Consider the following 15346-nt stretch of genomic DNA (forward strand, 5'->3'; position numbering starts at 1 on the left):
CTGGGATTGCATTTATGTATGGCAATAATCTTACTGAACTGTGCATAAAAATAACTTCTCTGTACTTTGGTACATGTAAAATAAACTATTGATATTATCCTTTATATTAACTAATTATTACCCAGCAAATGGCAACCATGTTGGCGAGGCATAAGACTAAACTCAAGTTCCAGTTGGGATTTCAGCACAAAACTTGAAGTAGAAATTCAAGTGCAGTCCAATGGCAGGGGTACTGTTGGGCAAGGTCCTACCTACTGTACAGGTGGATGCAAAATAAACACCGATAGCAACACATGTAGATGGAGTGGAAAAGAAATAATTGGCATAGAAAGGATAGACAGTCAAAGCCTTTTTATTAAGTTGGAAATGTCAAAGACGAGAGGGCATAGCTTTTAGGTGAGAGTGGCAAACTTTAAAGAAAATGTGCGGGGCAAGTTAGTTACCCAGATTTGTGGATGCCTGGAACGCACTGCCCAGGGTGGTGGTGGAGGCAGAAAAGAGAGTGGTATTGAAGGGGATTTTGGATAGTCATGAGGATATGCGAGGAATGGAGAGATATGAATCATATGCAGGCAACAATTTATTTAACGTGCTATCATGTTCAGTATGTATATTACTTAGAAAGTGCCTAGCAGCATCGTCTGAGGAGCTAAATACCAAGGTATTTGAAAGGTATATTCTGGACAAGAGGAGAACAGAAAGAGTAAACGCAAAAGGGGCAATATTTGCATTAAGCCACAGCACATGGGTAAGATTCTTAGTTGAGAACTGGTGCTTCTAGAGATAATTGTAGTTGGAGGTTTCAGTTGGGATAGTGAAATTCTAGAACACTTTAAAATTAAAAAGTAGATATCTTAGCAGGCATACACATGGATAAATCCCCAGGGCATAATGAGGTGTATTCCGGGAGACAAGGGAGGTTATGACTTTCTTTCTTTCGACAGGTGAAAGCTGCGCTGAATGCACTTAAATCATCAAGGCATCAAACACACTGACCTAATGTGGGTAAATGGGATTAGTTTAGATGGATGCAATAATTGGCAAGGATAATTTGGTGTAACATAATTTAAAAAAACCTACAAACCCCCCCAGAATAAACCTATTCCATCTCAATTGTACATCATCTTCCATTTCCCATCCATCTCTACTGTTGAACTTTCTGAAGGAGCTTGTAATTTATATACCAAGCAGTGCAAAAATATGGGCAAATAAGCTATAGGGCTTTATACCATTATGACAAGTAATATGTTTGGTGAAATTGCAATTGTAGCTCTAGTTGTAGTATCAGCTGATTAGTTAGTACAGTATAGCTTTGATGTTGATGTATGTGTACTATAGTTTGAAATACCGTGCATAGATATAGGACGCACACAACTCCATTTATTAAATTACTTTTTATTAAAATAAGTCCAGCTGTTAATGTGTATAAATATAAAACTAAATAGATTGACTCTGTACCAAGTTAAACATGTTTAATGTATAACCACAACAGGCTGCATTGTCAGAGCAGTACAGCGCAGACATCATTGTAAACCATTTACCTCAATCATCACAAAACCCTCAAATATCTTTTAGACTGAGAGGCTAAAATATTGTAAATAAATTATTTTTACTAAAACAGATACTATTTTAAAACCATTGGACTTACTTATCTGGTCAAGAACATGGTTCTGACCTTACGTTTGTGGGTAGGTTCAAGTATGGATAGACTGGAGAATTAACTGAAGAAACTCCTCCATACTCATTTCTGCCAAGTACAATTCCCAGTATTTAAAAACAGAAAGAGCCAGAATGAATACCTGTACATGTTATTGAAAGTTATGAGCACTTTTAGGTACCAAGTAGGTAGAACAGCCACCAATGTGCTAAACTGTGTAGCCTAAAATAAAAACAGCAGAAACAGTTATCATGTTAGGCAGCATTGTTAGAAATGAATAAAAGAATATTTGAAGTCAAAGATCTTTTTATCAGAACTGGAAAAGCGCAAAAATAATTCAGTTTAAATTTGCAGAGCGTAGGAAAGGGATTAATAGCTGATTAGACAAGGACACAGTTGCGCTGGAGATAGTCTTGGTTAAATCTGTTTCTGTTTTCCCACAAGTTGCCTGACCTGCATCATTTTTTTCAACATTTTTCTATTTCAGATTTTCAGCATCTGCTGTTTTTTTTAATTTTCAGTAAATAGTCTGGGCTGACTAGAACTCAGATTTATGTGCCTCCCACACACAGCAGCTGTGTCCAAATCAATTAAAGACATACCATAGGAAGGATATCACTGAATCATACAGCATGGAAACAGGCCCTTTGGCCCAACTTGCCCACATCGGCCAACATGTCCCACCTACATTAGTCCCATCTGCCTGCGTTTGGCCCATATCCCTCTAAACAGATTCTAGCATGAAGCACTCCAGATAACAGCAATTTGTTGCTCTTTTTCTCTGGGCATTCTTTCCCCGTCCAACTACAAAGTTTATATTTCCAATTATGAGAAAATCTGACGAATTCTGCCCAATTGAGCCAAATTAGTTGTGTTCTTTCACAAAATAGGAAGAATACAGAAATATCAAGGTTATAATGCACTCTTCCTCTCGAAGAAGAAATTTCATCACATTTGCTGCGTTTGTTTTTGCTTCCTATAATTACATTAAAGCTTGTGAATATAAAGACATGATAAACTATTTTTTATAACATGGTGCAAATTATAAATTACCCATCTTTAACTATTGTACATGACCTTCATCTAATATACTCAAAAATCCTAGTGCTTTCCCAAAAAAATCAGTATTATAATTCTATTGTATGAAAAAAAAAAACAGAATGGTGCTGGACCCTCAGCTCCAGATTCCATCTGTTAAATATGAATCCAAATGTTGCAATGACAAGAGGATAGTCCTTGCCATTTTACTTAAACATTTGGAATTTTGCTTCATGGTATTGCTTCGTTGGCAGCAGTCAACATGATAAATAGGATTGTTTGAGCAATACGATACAGTTTAATCAAAGCACCTTAGTCTTAAATTGGCCAGTTGATATGTTAAAGCAGCTTCAGTCAGATACACATTCAGAAATCAACTGCTCTTAATTTCTTCATCTCTGCCTCAGTGAGTGGTTCCTTATTTAGCAATCGATTATGCAATTTTGCATGCTTGCCGATACCGAGTTTAGGAAGTCCACGGTTCAGTCCCTCCAACAAAACGCAAGCCTTGCAGAGTCCTTGGCTAGAAATGTAACCACACCGTGTGCACGTGCCTTGTGTGGGCATCTTCACATCCTCCTTCACAGAGAGGTTTTCACCAGAGTGAATCACATCCATAATAGCACTTGGCCGTATTGACTCCAAGTCTTTCAGGAAAGCACGCGCATAGCCCCTGTATGCATTAGGGGAATACACACATTCAGTGGAGAAGTAGTCCAGCTTTTTGAAGTAAGCATACAGCACTATTTCTTTCTCATAAGCATACTTGAGAGGTTTGCAACGAGGAATTGCCCCTTCACTATCCGTGGTAATTGCTGTACAGCGGCGCAGTCGAGCAATGTCTCCACGCAGGAAATTCATCAAGACGGTCTCAGCAATATCATCTGCATTGTGACCTGAGCATGAAAGGAATAAAAGGAAGGTGCGGTTAATCGTTTAAACACACTGGTACACTTGTTCCTGGATGGATGGATGCATTTCATCTACACGGCAGTTCACCTCTAGCTGGTCTTCAAAGTAAAAATAGTCAGACTATTAAGCCATCAGAGTACATAGAATTTTGGGAAAGCAGTGTTGGTGTGAAGTACTGGATTAGTTGAGGTTCAGCCATATAATATGATCCCTGTCAGATTAAGACTACACAACTAAAATAAATTTTTTTAAATCTCAAAAGCCTATCTGCACAAATATTTTTGGTGCCCATGTCTAAAATTAATTGTGAAAGCAAGCTTTGAGCATTCCATTATTTGATTATTTTCTATTTCTGTCCTTTAATGCAGAAATATTTCCAAAGCTTTAGTATCCCATTTATGCCGATGACATTTTACATTATTTAATCCAGATTTAACTGTAATTTAATGTAATGAATGATTCTGGGAAGATTCCCCAATGTTAAAGCAAGTGCAAAATACTGTTGCTAAAACAGTGTAATTATCACCAAGTGGATCTATACCAGTAAATTTCCAGTTAGCCGGTTTGCTTCCATGTTTGTGGGGGAAATAACAAGTAAAGTGGACGATGAAGGACGAGAAAGATTAACATATTCCAATGGGTTTGATTTGGGGAGGAGAGGGTGGAGATAACAAATAATTCTACACATTTAATAGCTAGCATAATATGGAAACTGGCATAAATATAGAAGCAAATGACATTTAACAAAATAAGGCTCGAACTAATGTTAAAAATTACTTAGACTTTAGAAAAGAGAGAAGAAAATGTTACAGTAAGAACTATTCTTAAATTGAATCTACTCAAATAAAATAAATGGGGTTGTTCAAAATCTCATTAAAAAGATTAGAGGGGTAGAGATAGGAGAAATATATTTATTCAATGGAACTGGATCAAAGTCCCAGCAAATATTTTGAAACCACTCAAAACGCATGCTTGTAGGAATGTAGGAAGTTATCAATGCCTTACCTGTGCAGACCTTGTCTACTTTCAGCATCATGGCCCCACGATCAAGAGCTTGCCGTCTGAAGACCCCACAAAATGTGCAATTGTTCTTCAAACCAACTTTCCTCACAATCTGGTCCATTGTCCAGCCGTATAACTCTTCGTAGGAAATAATCTTCAGTGGCAGATCATACTGTTGCTGGTTTCTCTTTACTGTCTCCAAGGAATCATCACGATAACCACTGATGCCTTCGTCCACAGAAAGCAGCATCAGATTTAAGCCATAATTATATCGATCATTTAAGACTTTCAAAACATGAGCTAGAACAGTTGAGTCTTTCCCACCAGAAGCCCCAATTCCAATGGTCTCTCCCTTCTGGAAAAGCTTGGCAGATACGATCATCTGATGCGTCTCCTCTTCGAAAGCCCAGAAAAAGCACTCTTTGCAGAGGGTGTGCCCTGTTTTGGGACGCCTGAGAACTGCTGCATTCTTGCCACAGCAGCTGCAGTGAACCGGCATGTCGAAGCTAATCTGGAAAAACAGCCAAAATGACTTGTTATGCGAGGCGCAACAAAGTAAAACGGAGCTTAATTGGAAATACAAACACATGGACTTTGTTCATCTTATTAGGAGCTGCACTGCTACTAGTGCCATGACAACTAGAGTCACAAATCTAGACCGATTGCTTTGGTTTGATTAGGAGGTTTGTAATTAGGAGGCAGCCAAGACCCAGGGTGGAAGATTGCAACCTTCACGTGGTCCGCCCTGTTTCGACTAATGCAATCAACTCGACGTGCACAAAACGGAAGACAAATAGAACAAGTTGTCCAACAACTTTAGGCTGTGCACGCCACACGAAAGAAGAAGAAGCCAAGATCCCAGGGTCCTCGTTGCCTAGCGACCATAAAAACAAAGTGCGCGATTGAGGTCGGATGCCAATTGACCAATGTCGGACGTGCATTGCTTGGAAAATTTGAGGTTTTTCTCATATGTTTAATAAATGTGCAGGTTTTGGTCTTGACGCGTTTCAGGTATAATTTATAATATTTTTACACAATATGTTAAAAATTCCGGTAGTTCCGTTAGTTGGGTCACGAACTTGAACGAAAAAGCTCCTCGGTCCACAGCCTATATAGTGGTGTTTTACATAAGCACATAGAAATTCAGGAAATGGAAGGATCTGGATTACATGCAGGCAGAAGAGACCAGTTCAACTTGGCATAAGGCACAGACATTGTGGGGTGAAGGGCCAGTGCCTGTGCTGCTCTCTGTTACGCAATCACAAAGCAAAAAATCTTCAGGCACTGCAGTCTTCTCATGCTCTAAACTAAGCATTTCATCTATATTAGATGGACCCATGAAAGTCTCACGCTCATTTGTACATTTGTACCTCCACCCTTGCCAAGCACTGCAACCTCATGACAATGAACACAAATAGAACAGAAATCCAGTGCCATTTTGCAGTCTGGCCAATAACGATCTGGTTGACATTTAAATGCCCTTCAAAATGGCCACTTATTTAAAAAGCTAAAATAAAACTGCACAGACATCTCAATACAAGCCTAGACACCAAATTTGGAAAAGGTGTAGATACTTCTAGCTCAATTTAGACTGACATCTAAATTGGGAGAGTTGTCTCAGTCTGCAAAGGAAGCAGCTTCAAGGCAGCTCTATTATGACCGTTGCGGATATCCTGTCCAACTGCTTGTCAGAATCAAATAAAATGTGATCATACTGTGTTACATAGTCACAATCAGTAATTTGAGGAATTCTCAACATCAACCATAATGGCTCTCAACCAATGAAGGAGCATTGGATTATGTCAGTCACAGTTAAGGGAATCTTTGCTGATTACCACTGACCGTCATTCCTTAGATGAGACATCAGTACTCCTTCATGTTATAGGCAGTACTCAAAGTAGCAAGGACAGAATTGACTTTGGGTGTGAGCCTTCAGGTAGCTCAGAGGCACCACCAATGACAACTCTGGCTTGGACCTGACGAACATAGCTGCCTGACATTCACAGGCAGGCAATTTAAAGAAATCGGATGTGTCAGTATTGCAGCTGAGCAAAGGGGACTACAGAGGCATGAGCTGGCTAACGTTTACTGGAAAGGAACCCTAGCAGGGGTGACGGTGGAACAGCTATGGCAGGAATTTCTGGAAAAAATCTGTAAGACGCAGGATCTTTTCATTCCAAAGATGAAAGATTCTAGGGGGAGAAAGAGTTGACTGTGGCTGACAAGGGAAGTCAAGGACAGTATAAATCTAAAAGGAAGAGAAGCAAAGATTAGTGGGAAGCTAAAGGATTGGGAAACTTTTAAAGAACAGAAGGGAACTAAAAAGACAATACACAGAGAAAAGATGAAATACGAAGGTAAACTAGCCAATAATATAAAAGTGGATTGGAAGAGATTCTTCAGTTACATAAAGAGTAAGAAATAGGCAAGAGTGGAAGCTGGGCCGTTGGAGAATGGTGCAGGAGAAATGATAATGGGGAATAAAGAAATGGCAGAGTGGTTGAATAACTTGAATAGCATCAGTCTTCACGGTGGAAGACATTTGCAACGTGCCCGAAATTCAGGAGTCAGAGGTGGAAGTTAATGGAGTTGCTATTATTCGGGAGAAGGTGCTTGGGAAGCTGAAAGGGCTGAAGGTGGATAAGTCACCTGGACCAGATGGAATGCACCCTAGGTTTCTGAAAGCGGTGGTTTTAGAGATTGTGGAGGCATAGACAGTGATATTTCAAGAATCACTAGTAGTGGTCCCAGATGATTGGAAAATTGCCAATATTAGCCGCTGCACAAAAAGAGAGCAAAGCAGAATAGTGGGAACTATAGGCCAGTTAGACTGACTTTGGTGGTTGGTAAGATTTTAGAGTCCATTGTAAAGGATGAGGTTACGGAGTACTTGGAAGTTCACGATAAAATAGGCCAAAGTCAGCATGGCTTTGTGAAGTGGAGGTCTTGCTTGACAAATTTGCTAGAATTCTTTGAAGAAGTAAATAGCAGGATAGACAAAGGAGAGTCAGAAAGCCTTTGATAAGGTGCCACACGTGAGGCTGCTGAGGAAGATGAGAGCCCACGGTATCAAAGGGCAGATAGTAGCATGGATAGCAGGTTGGCAGAAAACAAAAAGTGGCAATAAAGGGGATTTTTCTGGTTGGCTGGCATTGACTGGCAGAGCTCCATAGGGGTCGGTGCTGGGACCGCTACTGTTCACGTTGTATATTAATGATTTGGACGAGGGGATTGTAGGCTTTGTGGCCAAGTTTGTGGATTATATGAAAATAGGTGGAAGGGCAGGTAGTGTAGAGAAACCAGGGACTCTGCAGAAGGATCTATGGAGCGAAGGAAATAGGCAAAGTTTCGGGCAGAAACCCTTCTTCAGACTGAAGAAGGGTTTCGGCCCGAAACGTTGCCTATTTCCTTCGCTCCATAGATGCTGCTGCACCCGCTGAGTTTCTCCAGCTTTTTTGTGTACCTTCGATTCTCCAGCATCTGCAGTTCCTTCTTAAACACTCTGCAGAAGGAATTGTACTGGTTGGGAGAGTGGGCAGAGAAGTGGCAATGGAATATAGTGTAGCAAAGTGTGGAGTCATGCATTTTGGTAGTAGGAATAAGGCATAGACCATTTTCTAAATGGGGAGAGAATCCAGAAATCGGACATGTAAAGGGACTTGGGAGTGCTGGTGCAGGATTCCAAAAAAGATAATCTGCAAGTCGAATCAGTAGTAAAGAAAGCAAACACAATGCTAACATTTATTTCCAAGAGGGTTTGTATACAAAAACAGGAACGTAATGCCGAGGCTCTATAAGGTGCTGGTTAGGCTGCATTTGGAATATTGTGAGCAATTTTGGGCACCATGTCTGAGGAAGGATGTACTAGCTCTGGAGAGGGTCCAGAGGTGGTTTACAAAAATGATCCCAGGAATGAAACACTATGATGAGTGTTTGTCTGCACTGGGCATGTACTCCCTGGAGAATGAGGGGAGACCTCATTAAAATATACAGAATTGTGAAAGGCTTGGATAGTGTGGATGTGGAGCATATGTTTCCACTAGTGGGAGAGTTTAGGACCAGAGGTCATAGCCTCAGAATTGAAGGACATTCTTTTAGGAAGGAGAGGAGGAGAAATTACTTTTGTCAGAGGGTGGTGAATCTGTGCAACAGAAGGTTGTAGAGGCCAAGTCAGTGGATATTTTTAAGGCAGAGATAGATAGATTATTGATTAGTACAGGTGTCAGAGGTTATGGGGAGAAGGCAGGAGAGTGGGGTTAGGAGGGAGAGATAGATCAGCCATGATTGAATGGCAGAGTAGTCTTTATGGGCTGAATTGGCTAATTCTACTCCTAACACTTATGACCTTAATGCGAACATCAATGAGGGGTAAACACCGTCATCACCAACGTAGCTTTTGCAGCTGCATGTGTAATGGCCAATGTGACAATAACTAGTGGGAAATTGTTACCATTACATTGCGGAGGTCCTTCATTGTACAGGTACTGCGTTGAATTACAATGATATTAAAGGGAAACTATTCAGAACAGACTTGGCAACTCTAAACTGGCATTTACAAGTCAGTATGGGCCATCAACAGGATAAATATAATCTCTGGGCCTAGCAAAATCCTCAATCTAATATTACTAGGTTGAATGTGCAGTGTAAAAGAACACACCAGCAAGGGAAAAGAAGATCAAAAATTTAAGTGACAATCTGGTGGAGCTTCCGCACAAGACCACATGTCCCAAAAAGCAGAACCTGCATGCAGTCAACTGTCATAAAGGATAGCTAACTAAAGAGTAGATACTTTAGGAACATTTCCACTCCCAGAAGTGATCGCCAGCTGATCCATATGCATCTCCTCCTGTGTCACTTCCAACCTCAGACAATTTGATTTCACATCAAGAAACCAATGAGAGCAACAAATATAATGAAATTCATGGACCAGGAAGATATTACAGCTGTAATACTTACCACTTGCACCCAAGATTAACCAATCTGTTATATACAGCTATAAAACCAGCATTGACTTGAATGTGCAAAATTGTCCAATTATGTGCTTCTCACCAATATAAGTTTAAGAACATAATGCATGGATGAGGAGTAGGCCAATCAACTATTTAAGTCTGGTCTATCAATCAAGAAGTTCATGGCTAATTCATCACGACATCAAGATTATTTTGCTGTTCTCCACAGACAAATGCAGATTGGCAAATTACTGTCCCCTCTATTCAGAAATTTTAATAGGGTAGGTCTCTATTGACAGCAATGTCAAGCAGTGCTCTCTCACAAGTAACCTGCCCACTGATACTCTGGCTATCATTGCAGCCTTAGTTCTTATTTATTCATTCACAGAATTTGAATAGTTGTTGCTCAAAATGCTAACATTTGTTCCAAAATGCTCCTAAGCTCAAAAAGCAGTTAAAAGTTATACAGGGTTAAGACAAACTAAGAATGGGAGATTTTCTTCCTAGAAGAATGTGAGTGAATCAGGTGTGATTTTATGACTATAAAATACTCCTCTTTAGGCCACATTGAACCAGACTAGAACAAACACAAATATTCTCTGATTGCAAGAGCAGGGCAGAGATTATTTATTCTCCAGAAAACAACTTGCCAGCCGATTCACTAGAATCTTTCCAGACCTCCCAAAAGCACAAATCTTTGTGATGGAATACTCTCTACTTAAATTAGTAAAATAGTTCCAATGGTAGGATTCACCTGACACCATGCATGGCAATCTTTGATAATGTTGGCTGCTTTACAGAAGCAGCATGAAATACTGCCTGGTAGGTCTCATGGGGTTTGTGCCAAATTTGAGTTTGTGAGCTTCAACCATTATTTTCTTCAGCCAGTCATCAACATTTACCTTTGCTACGAATTGGCACTGAAGATATAGCAAATATCTAGGATTTGATCTGGGACCTTTATTGTTGGAGAGTGATGCTCCACAGCATGGACACATTGATGGAGGACATTAGTTTTATTAATGTTTGTAACACTCATCCTCTCTTATGCTTCATTGAGTCAAAGATGACCTGTAACAGTATCAAAATAGATGTATCTGCAAGCATCACCTCTGTATATTGCATATGGAGTGTCTTTTATACTGGAGAGGATGTTTTGCAAGTTGAACAGTTTGCTTTGGTCAAACAATTAGCTCCATTCTATGCTACAGAATAATTTCTCTAACGATAGATACAGGGAGCTAGCCAAGGAGTTAAGAACGAAAGATCACAGTTTCAAAGGTAAGGGATGGATGAAAAAAAATCCTCACTCCATGCTTGGTGAATCTTTGTAATTCTCTACGCTATAATGCTGTGAGGGCCCAAACGTATTTACATACAAAGCAAAGTGCAGTCGATTACTGGACACTAAACTCGTTATAGTCAACTAACCTGGACCCCCTGATCATTCTGCTTAAACCCCATTCCCAACTCTTTCTGAAACCACATCACGGGCGTTAATGATGGCTCACTACAGGCCGGGCCGGGAGTACACACGTTGTCTGCGAGGCGCTCTAGGGGCATCTGCAGGACCGAACCTATATAAGCCTTTTCACTGGGTGTTACATCTCCCTTTTAACATTCGCGGTACTTCATAAAGCCAAGTTGACCGAGGTAAAAGGAGGAAGCTTAAAGAGCATCACTTCATAAATATAAACATAAGCCTTCACACACACTTTAACTCACCCAGTGCCGTGTTCCACACGTTATCGTGCCAGGCCCGCGTGGTCAAATGTGCTAAACAGATGCGATCTCTCGCTTCTCCTTTAACCGAACAGCCACGCCATGCAAGATTGACAAACCCCGACGGCAGATGAACACCTTCACCGGCGATGGCCGACTCTGATCGCCGCCATGCTTGACCGGAACTGATCATCCGTAGGTCGGCGATGCCGACGCCTGATCACGTGGGCCGGCGAATGGTGGTTTCCGGGCGAGCCGTCCGATAGCGCGGTGCGCGCCGGGAATTGTAGTGTTTGATCTGTGGCGCCAGTCACCTGTCAGAGGCGGTTGGCGGCGGCGGCGGCGGGTCTGGAAGGTGAGTTGCCGACGGCGGTGGAGAAGGGTCGCGCAACCCCTCGATCTCCAAGCCTTAATTACCGAGATGTTGCGTTTTGGGAAGTCTAACAGTGAATGGTGAGGTTCTGGGGAGTGTTGTATAGCAGAGGGTTCAAGAGGTGTTGGCAGATAGATCCTTGAAAATGGTGTGACGTAGATAAGGTGGTCAAAAAAAGGCTTTTGGCACATTTGCCTTCATCAGACAGAGTATTGAGTATAGAAGTTGGGAGGTCATGTTAAGACATTCCACAGTGAGTCCACAACTGAGTATTGTGTTCAGGTTTGGTCACCATGTTGTAGGAAAGATGTTGTCAAGCTGGAGGGGGGTGGGTATCATAGCTGAAGCCCTTACTCGTGTTTCCTCGGTACACCGCAGCTCCGCCCTTGCTCCCCCTCCCCCTAGCCACAACAGACAGAATCCCCCTAGTCCATACCTTCCACCCCATTAGCTGTCACATAAAACACATAATCCTCTGAAATTTCTTCCAGCCCCCAACGGAATCCCTCACTAGCCACATTTTCCCATCTCCACCTTTTACAGAGACCGTTCCCTCCACCACTTCCTGGTTAATTCATCCCTTCCCACCCAAACGACCCCCTCCGCAACCCAAACCTTCCCCTGCAACCGCAGAAGATGCAACACCTGTCACTATACCTCCTCCCTCGACTCTGTCCAGGGACCCCGACAGTCCTTTCAGGTTAGGCAGAGGTTCACTTGCACCTCCTCCAACCTCATCTACTGTATCCGTTGTTCAAGATGTGGACTCTTATACATCAGCGAGACCAAATGCAGACTGGGCGATCGTTTTGTGGAACACCTTTGCTCAGCCTGCCTGAACCAACTTGATCTCCTGGTTGCTGGACACTTTAATTCTCCTTCCCATTCCTACACAGACTTTTCTGTCCTCGGTCTCCCCCATTGTCAGAGTGAGGCTAAATGCAAATTGGAGGAACAGCATCCCATATTTCGCTTGGGCAGCATACAGCCCAGTGGTTTGAATATTGATTTCTCTCACTTCAGGTAGCGCTGGCATTCCATCTCTCTCTATCCCTCCCCCACCCAAGTCGCACTAGCTTCTCATTTTCACCTTACAAACAGCTTACATTGGCACTTTAACCATATGTGATTTTTTTTTCTCTATTACAAATCTCAAATTGTGGAGTATAGAGGCAAATAAATAAATGATGGGTCTTTGTTTCAAAAATTATGGAGGGTACTGTATCTTTGATCTGGAGAATAAGGAAAATATTCACTAACCTCTGATCAATCGTCATACACAGATCACTTTAATCCATTTCCCGAAGCTGCTGTGCGCCCTAATCTCAGGCTCTCGGATTCGAATTTAAAGTTAATGAATTTAATCATTTTAGCTGATATCAGCCGTGATAACTCCAGGTTAAACCATTTAAAGGAGTAGCACAGGCAAAAAAAAATTGCAAAGCAGCATTAAATGTTCCAGAGGGGCTGCAAGTTACTAAGAGGTAAATGTTAGTGATCAATCAACTCTTTTCCATGCAGTTATCGCTCTTTATACAAATGTCACCTGGTTGCTGAGGCATTAACTGATTCCAATCTTAATCCTAATCAAAAATATAAACTCTTATTCTGTTTTTTGAAACATTTGCAAGAAAAATCCAGGTCATCGATGGTATCAATGTGAATGTGTTTATTCCTAGATGTGGTTTCTGACTGTTTTGCCAGCTGCTGAGAAATGCCGCTTGCTGAAGCAAATCTGCAGGAACTATTATTCAGCCATTGCTTCTAATTTCCCATTTGTTCCTTCTTGCCTTCCTTTGGACTCCATCGAATTGGAGGATCTTCAGGAATTTCTGTTTCAGTCTAAGAAGCTGTTTGTGCTATCTGGAGCAGGCCTGTCAACGGAATCTGGTATTCCTGATTATCGCTCGGAAGAGGTTGGACTTTATGCTCGGACAACAAGACGGCCCGTTCAGCACCATGCGTTTGTCTGCTGTGCCAAGAGTAGGCAGAGATATTGGGCACGAAATTATGTTGGCTGGCCACAATTTAGTTCGCGCCAGGCAAATGAAGCACACAAAGCTCTGAGTAAATGGGAAACAATAGGGAAGCTGCATTGGCTGGTGACCCAGAATGTGGATGCTTTGCACACAAAGGCAGGTAGCCAGTACTTGACAGAACTTCATGGCTGTACACATAGCGTGATCTGCCTTGGCTGCGAGAAGATAACACCCAGGAGTCACCTTCAAGATGAATTTGCAGCTCTGAACCCTAATTGGTCTGAAGAAACACAAGGAATATTTCCAGATGGAGACGTTTTCCTGGCCGATGAACAAATCAAACATTTCAATGTTCCCTCGTGTAAGAATTGTGGTGGTATCCTGAAACCCGATGTCACCTTTTTTGGAGACACAGTAAATAAAGAGAAAGTTAATTTTGTGTATGAACGTTTGACGGAATCTGATGCAGTTCTGGTGGTCGGCTCTTCTCTACAGGTGAGTGGCTGAAATGACCAAAGACTTTTTATTGAATATGTTTGGATAATTTAGATAGATTGAGGAATATTCAATGGAAGCAAGTTATAACCAAAGTTATTTATGGTTTGAAGAGGGAATTCCAGGATTTAGGAACAGTGACAAAAAAGGAAAGGTGATAATATTTTTAAGTCAGGATGATGTGTCACATGAAAGAGAAACTACAGCTTGTAGTTTTCCATTGCCTGAAGCACTTGACACTCATGGCAACAGCAATTGCAGCTTTGGCTCTTGGAATAGCTGTGCAGACTTGGTATGTAGGTTGTGGAGGGAATAATGTCTAGGGTGTGATGAGTGGGATGCCAGTCAAGTGGGCTGATTAGTCTTAGCTCTGTAAGGAATTTAGATCGTACCTTAGAGTTGGGTTCAGACACATTATGGATTGCACATGTCTGGCAGTGGCTTCAAACTGAAAATAATTAACTTTTTATGTTCTTTGTTAATAGGTATATTCTGGATATAGGTTCATCATTGCAGCCTTTGAGAAGAGGCTGCCTATTGCAATACTAAACATTGGGGCTACCAGAGCAGATAAACTGTGCACTCTGAAAATCAGTGCTCGATGTGGAGAGGTTCTGCCATACGTTCTTCCCTTTTAACACTGTCAAGCTGTACAACAGGAAAACTCCTTGATTCTGGTAATATTACAAACATATGGAACAAAATTCTATGAAAAATAATCCATATAGATTAGTAATAGCAATTTCTCACGCAGTGGTATCTTTATATACAGGCTGCATTTTGTGTATATGAAGATCGAAAGATTTGAGAAATGATATCTTCAACAATTTCCTGAGAAATGGATTGCAACCATTACCAAGTTCTTGCAAAGTTTCCTATAAATAAATACAAAAGTTTGTTTCATGAAATCTATTGTTTCAATAAATCACATTATTAATTTATGGTCTCAACCTTTTTTAATTGTATAATGTTGTTGAATAATCTTACATTTTTTTCAAAGAGGAAAATGTATAGATTTCTTATTGATCCCCAAAAGTAAATCAGAATCCAAGGCTTATTTGATCACGTCATATTTCACATATCACATTTGGATGGAGCTAAACCAACAAAAATCATTGTAGGATATCGACTATAGGCTCCTAAACAGCCGTACGGTAGGGGGATGGCGTAACTTAGGAAATTAGAGACTCGTCCTGAAGGAATCAAACAATAATCATGA

General features: G+C 41.1%; 2 protein-coding genes across 2 annotated transcripts; one reads left to right on the forward strand and one right to left on the reverse strand.

Annotated features, from left to right (window-relative positions):
- Positions 1–1379: 1379 nt before the first annotated feature.
- ctu1 (cytosolic thiouridylase subunit 1 homolog (S. pombe)) lies at positions 1380–11494 on the reverse strand. Its single transcript, XM_055655207.1, has 3 exons — positions 11284–11494; positions 4613–5120; positions 1380–3591 (listed from the first exon to the last, which is right to left on the reverse strand). The coding sequence occupies exons 2-3, from the start codon at positions 5106–5108 to the stop codon at positions 3062–3064; spliced, it is 1026 nt and encodes a 341-aa protein (XP_055511182.1). The 5' UTR covers positions 5109–5120; positions 11284–11494; the 3' UTR covers positions 1380–3061.
- sirt4 (sirtuin 4) lies at positions 11472–15064 on the forward strand. Its single transcript, XM_055655206.1, is given in 4 exon segments — positions 11472–11511; positions 11514–11635; positions 13333–14127; positions 14613–15064. Coding segments are annotated over 4 exon segments (1095 nt in total). The 5' UTR covers positions 11472–11486; the 3' UTR covers positions 14766–15064.
- The last annotated feature ends 282 nt before the right edge of the window (positions 15065–15346 follow it).

Source organism: Leucoraja erinacea, chromosome 25 (assembly GCF_028641065.1).
Source record: "Leucoraja erinacea ecotype New England chromosome 25, Leri_hhj_1, whole genome shotgun sequence".
Classification (NCBI taxonomy): domain Eukaryota; kingdom Metazoa; phylum Chordata; class Chondrichthyes; order Rajiformes; family Rajidae; genus Leucoraja; species Leucoraja erinaceus.